Below are 4,752 nucleotides of genomic sequence, written 5' to 3' on the forward strand. Positions count from 1 at the left end.
GGCTCAGACAGGGTGCCGGCTGCAAGGCCCTGAGGATGGAGAGAGTGTGGCTCCCCGGATTACCCGCCAGGGCTGGTGCAGCATCACTTATAGCCCGTGAGGGGGACATTTCGCCGGCACAGAGGAGCCGCGCAGCTAATTCTAGTCAAGATCACTCAGCCTTATGTCCTCCCAGCAATTCCAGACAGAGCTTGTCCTCTCGCACGTTTAGAGTCCCACGATGAGGCAGAAACAGCACTTCGAGGTGAGCAACAGGAAAGAGATTTAAAGGCTGGCGAGAGAGACGTCGCTGTCCTGGCCCAGCAGTCCAGCACCTTGAAATAGGATGACTGGCGGGCAAGCGAGGTCTGAGGGAGGGGGGTGGTCGTCTGTCGACCTCCTGTTCAGCCTGGGGCAGGAGCCTGGCTGTCGATCATGACCTGGGTTCAATTCCTTTCATGATATCATATATGCAAATGTGCCCCGTAAACTGCAAAATCATAAATGTCCGATGTCAAGGGAAAATGCGGCGTGGAGAAAGAACGCGGGTTGCGAGCCAGCGGGGAGGGGTCCCCGCTGCCCGGCGTGGCCTCTTGGGCCCGTGGTCCTTCGGGGGGTGGGGGTCCCGCCGAGCGTGCTGCGAGGACCCAGGGCCCGGCGAGAGCAGGTCGCCTTGTGAGTCGCAGCGCCCTGCACTCCTGTCTCCACCCCTGGGCCCCCGCTGGGTGATGGGACCAGTGGAGAGGCGCGGCCAGGCTTCGGCCAAGTCCTGCGTGCCGGCCCCTCCCGGGGGTGCAGAGGAGAGGACTCGGCCCAGGCCGGGGGGAGCCCGCGAGTCCACCCTCACCCCGATGGACCGGGAGAGGCCGCGGTCTGTGGGGGTCGCCCCCGAGAGCCAAGTGCGGGCCCGGTGACACGCGTTGTGGCGTGACTGGGATGTCTGCGGGGCTGCGCTCCCCGGGGACCCCCCGAGGCTTCAGAGGACGCCGGTGGGTCACCTGCAGGCCGGCGGCAGGCGGGACAGCCTGTGGGCGGAGCCCGTGGCCTCCGCGGCAGCTTCTCGCTGTTGGCCCGCAGAGGGGGTGATCTCATCCCAGTGTTGAATTAGCACCCCGACTTGGCCTCACTTTGAAGCTCTCAACTCAGCGTCGAGTAGAGATGGCCTTTCAGCCCGCCCCCTGGCAACTGTGCCTCGGGGGGCGCCTCTGGAATGTGAATAGGGTCGGTCCCCACTTTGTATGTTTTCTACCGGAGTAACTTGCACTATGCCTGGGAAGCCCTAGGTCCCCAGGGGCACGGTGGGGACGGCTGGTATCACCTTGCAAGTGGTTTTGGGCGGACAGAGGAATCGAGTTCACTTCAATGCATACAGAACTGGGGTACAAGTCAGAGGTGCAGGAATGGGGAGAGGCTTCAGCGGAGACAGAGTGGGGAGCAGAGCAGGCCGGCTGCTGAAGTACACTGCTGAGGGGAGCAGCGGGCGGGTCAGGAGAGGTCTGCCCCGCCACGTGGGTCGCCTCCGGGGCGGGGATCGAACTCGCACCGAGGCGGCTGTGGCCAGCTTGCAGTGCTGCGTCCTGAGCCATTGCGCCGCCAGGCAGGGCCCCCAAGTTCACTGTCTCCTGCTTTGACTTGAGGGCGCTGACACAGCACCTTGGTTTCTGGTGCACAGCGTAACGGTGCAACACGTGCCGTAAACCACAGTCACGCAACTTCCTCATTGTGGTGATGGCAACTTTTAAGACCTACTATCTGACTTTCTACATTGCATTTACATGACAGCAAGATGCAGTCTGACGAGCCTTAACAGTGCGCCGCCCCTCCGCCAGGTAGAGCCGTCCGTCTCGCCAGGCGCGCTGGCCTTGTGAACATCTCCCCTTCCTGTGGGAGCCAGGGCTGGCTGGGAACGGGGCAGGTGACGGGGCGCAGGCCAGGCTCGAGGCCCCACTCCCCACCCCCGCCCCTGCCCAGCTGTCTCCACCTCCTGGGATTTGTTTCCACATCTGTAAGACAGGGTTAATTAAACCTGTGAACCCAGAGGAGGCGCTGGGGGGACCCTAGTTTCCAGAAGGGACACAGTGAGGGGGCGGGGGGCAGGGCTGGAGCCGCCCCCAGGGCAGCGGTCACCCGCGGCCCTCCCTGCTCACGCTGCTGTCTCTGCCCCCAGGGATGAGCCTGCAGGCCTTCGTGGAGGCGTTCTTCTACCTGGCCCAGAGGAAGTACAAGATGCTGCCCCTGCACCAGCAGGTGGCCTCCCTCATCGACCTGTGCGAATACCACCTGTCCCTGCTGGACGAGAAGCGGCTGGTCTGCTCCCAGAATGGCACCTCGGGCGGCCACCTGCCCCCCAGCGCCACGCCCCAGGAGGCCCAGGGAAACGCCCCGCCCTGCACCAACAGCACCCCCAAGCTCGGGCACTCCAGATACACTGTGTCCTGAGGGCCGCCCTGTCCTCTGGGAAGAAGAGCGAGGCCTTGGGGCCCGAGGGAAGGCCCCGGGCTCCGGCCGGCCGGGGCAGGCTGCCACAGACGCCCGCTGGAGATCCCCAGGCGTCCTGCTGGAAGGGCCCACTGGCCCAGCCCCCGCCCCGCCAGCGCCTCTCGCCTCCTGTTTGTGAGTCGCCGGCGGACATTTGACATCCAAACGTGGCAGGTGGCAGCTCACGGAAAGCAAGCGCCGGGGAGAGACTGCTGCACGTGGGGCACGTGGCACCCACCGCCCCAAGACTGAGGGCGGCGGGAGCGAGGGGCTCGGAGAACGTGCGCAGCGCCAAGTGCATCATGTTGATTTCCTGCCTTGCGCCAGCGAAAAGGAAGAGGAAAGACCACGTTGGCATCCCCAACTCCCAAACCGATCATGTGCTACATGGGTGTAGTTAACAGATTAGCCTCATTTATTTCATTAGCTTGCCTGTTGCTGCAGCGTTTGGTTTGTTATTAATTAAGAAATAATTAACGAAGAAGTAACTACCTACGGCTCCCAGCATCAGGGAGCTGGCAGGCACCTCACAGGTGCTTCTGTTTGACCTTGACCCCGAAGCGGGAGTGCACGGCCTGTGGCCTCTGGTGGGAGACCCCGGGGGTGGGGCTCGCCCGTGGCCAGCAGGTGTCCAGCCCTTGACACCAGGTGTCAAGGGGAGGGAGGCAGATGTGGGGGCGCAGCCTGAGGTCAGGAGCTTGGTGTCGACAAGGTGCCAGGCACCGGGAGCCCTTTCCCTGTCCCCCCATGTCCCGAGGCAGCCCCTCCTCTCAGGGAAGCCTCAGAGACCCCCAGAGCTGGCCTTCTGGGAAATGGCTGCGGGCAAGCTGGAGCCCAGTGCCCATCGGGGACGGGCAGGTGTCTCTGCCCTTGCAAAGCCAACTCTCTGATGGTGCTGGACTTGAGGCTGAAGGCGGCCCTGTTCCCAGAGGGCCCCCCTGGAAGGATCCTGGGAGCAGAGCCGGCAGTTGGGCACACGCCCCAGAGGGGGGCCAGGGAGTGGGGCGGAGTGGGGGCGTGTCCAGACAGGCCCTGCCCCTTCCCGCCTCTCTTCTCGTCTCCTGCTTCCTGCTCCACGTCCTCCTCACTGCACCCTCGGGAGCCGGTGACTCGGGCCCCGCGACGAGCAGCCACACACGCTCAGGGCACATCTGGGCAGTGAATGGCGTGGAGCATCTTTAAGCCCAAAGAGAAGCGTGTTCATTCGGGGTCTCCTCCCCTGTGGAGGTGTCGCACAGGGAGGTGTCCCCGCCTACGCCCTGAGCAAGCTCCTTCCAGGGGGGACAGCCGGTGTGCAGGGCGGCTCCTGGCAAGCTCCCCCCGCCTGCCTCCGGCCCCCACTCCACTGCCCCCTCCTCCTGCTCCCTGCCCAGCCCTGGGCGCTCCTCCCCCTCCCCCCCAGCACCCCAGCCCTCCGTGCAGGAGACCTTGTAACCTCTTTATCTTCCAGTGCGCTAGCAAGGTGGGTCGAAGAGAAAGGAGATTGATGGGTGCCCTGCACCTCCTGAGGGCAGGTGCCAGGGGACCCGCTGGTGCAAGGCGGCATCCGTCTGGGGCTGCTCCAGGGCACGGTCCCCCCTTTCAGATGAGGGGACAAAGGCCTGGGGGCCACGGGGCGGGGCTCCGTCCCCACCACCCTCCCTCGTCTGCCCCGCAGGCTCCTGTCTGCCGGCAGTGTGACCTGTGCTCCGTCCCCGTCAGCCGGGCCCTCCCTCCCTTGGTCCCTGTGGGGCGACCGCCCCCCTCCCTGCTGGCTTGTCCGCAGCCCCAGCTCAGACGTCCTCCTTGCAGTCCCTGAAGGAATGAGCAAAGAGCCGCACACACTGAGAACCCAGCAAGTCCCTCCCTGCCTGCACAGCGCCCCGCTCCCACCGCGCTCAGCTCTTTCAGTCAGGCAGGGGCCCCGGTCTTGGGCCCGGGAACCCCGAGGAGCCCAGCAGCTACCTGCGAAACAGCAGGAACGTGCTGCAGCCCGGGAGGAGCCTGGTCACCTGCGGTGCCCTTAATCATGGGGTTCCGAGCCTGGCCAAAGCCAGGTGCTGACCACCGTCACAGACAGGGGCTCCTTGCCAGGGGCCTCCACGCCCCTTCCTGGGGGTCTGGTCTGGGGCCCTGCCCTGGCTGCCCGTCGTTGGGGCCCAGGCCCTGTGGGTGCCCCGTCCTCCCCAGGCTCCTCCGATCTGTCTCTTCAGGCCTCAGGCAGGCCGGGCGGACGGGAGTGGGGGTGGGTGGTTCAGAGGGGCGGTGTGGATGGGAAATGGGGAGTGGGGAGACAGGGCGGGTTGGGGCGGGGTG

General features: G+C 65.3%; 1 protein-coding gene across 1 annotated transcript in view; it reads left to right on the forward strand.

Annotated features, from left to right (window-relative positions):
- The window catches only part of TTLL11 (tubulin tyrosine ligase-like family member 11), a 189,550-nt gene extending 184,836 nt beyond the window's left edge, over positions 1-4,714 (forward strand). Inside the window, 1 exon segment of the mRNA XM_012721575.1 lies at positions 2,147-4,714. Coding sequence (XP_012577029.1) covers positions 2,147-2,418 — 272 coding nt within the window. The 3' untranslated portion in view covers positions 2,419-4,714.
- Positions 4,715-4,752: the final 38 nt, after the last annotated feature.

Source organism: Condylura cristata, unplaced genomic scaffold (assembly GCF_000260355.1).
Source record: "Condylura cristata isolate star-nosed mole 26May11 unplaced genomic scaffold, ConCri1.0 scaffold00006, whole genome shotgun sequence".
Lineage (NCBI taxonomy): Eukaryota > Metazoa > Chordata > Mammalia > Eulipotyphla > Talpidae > Condylura > Condylura cristata.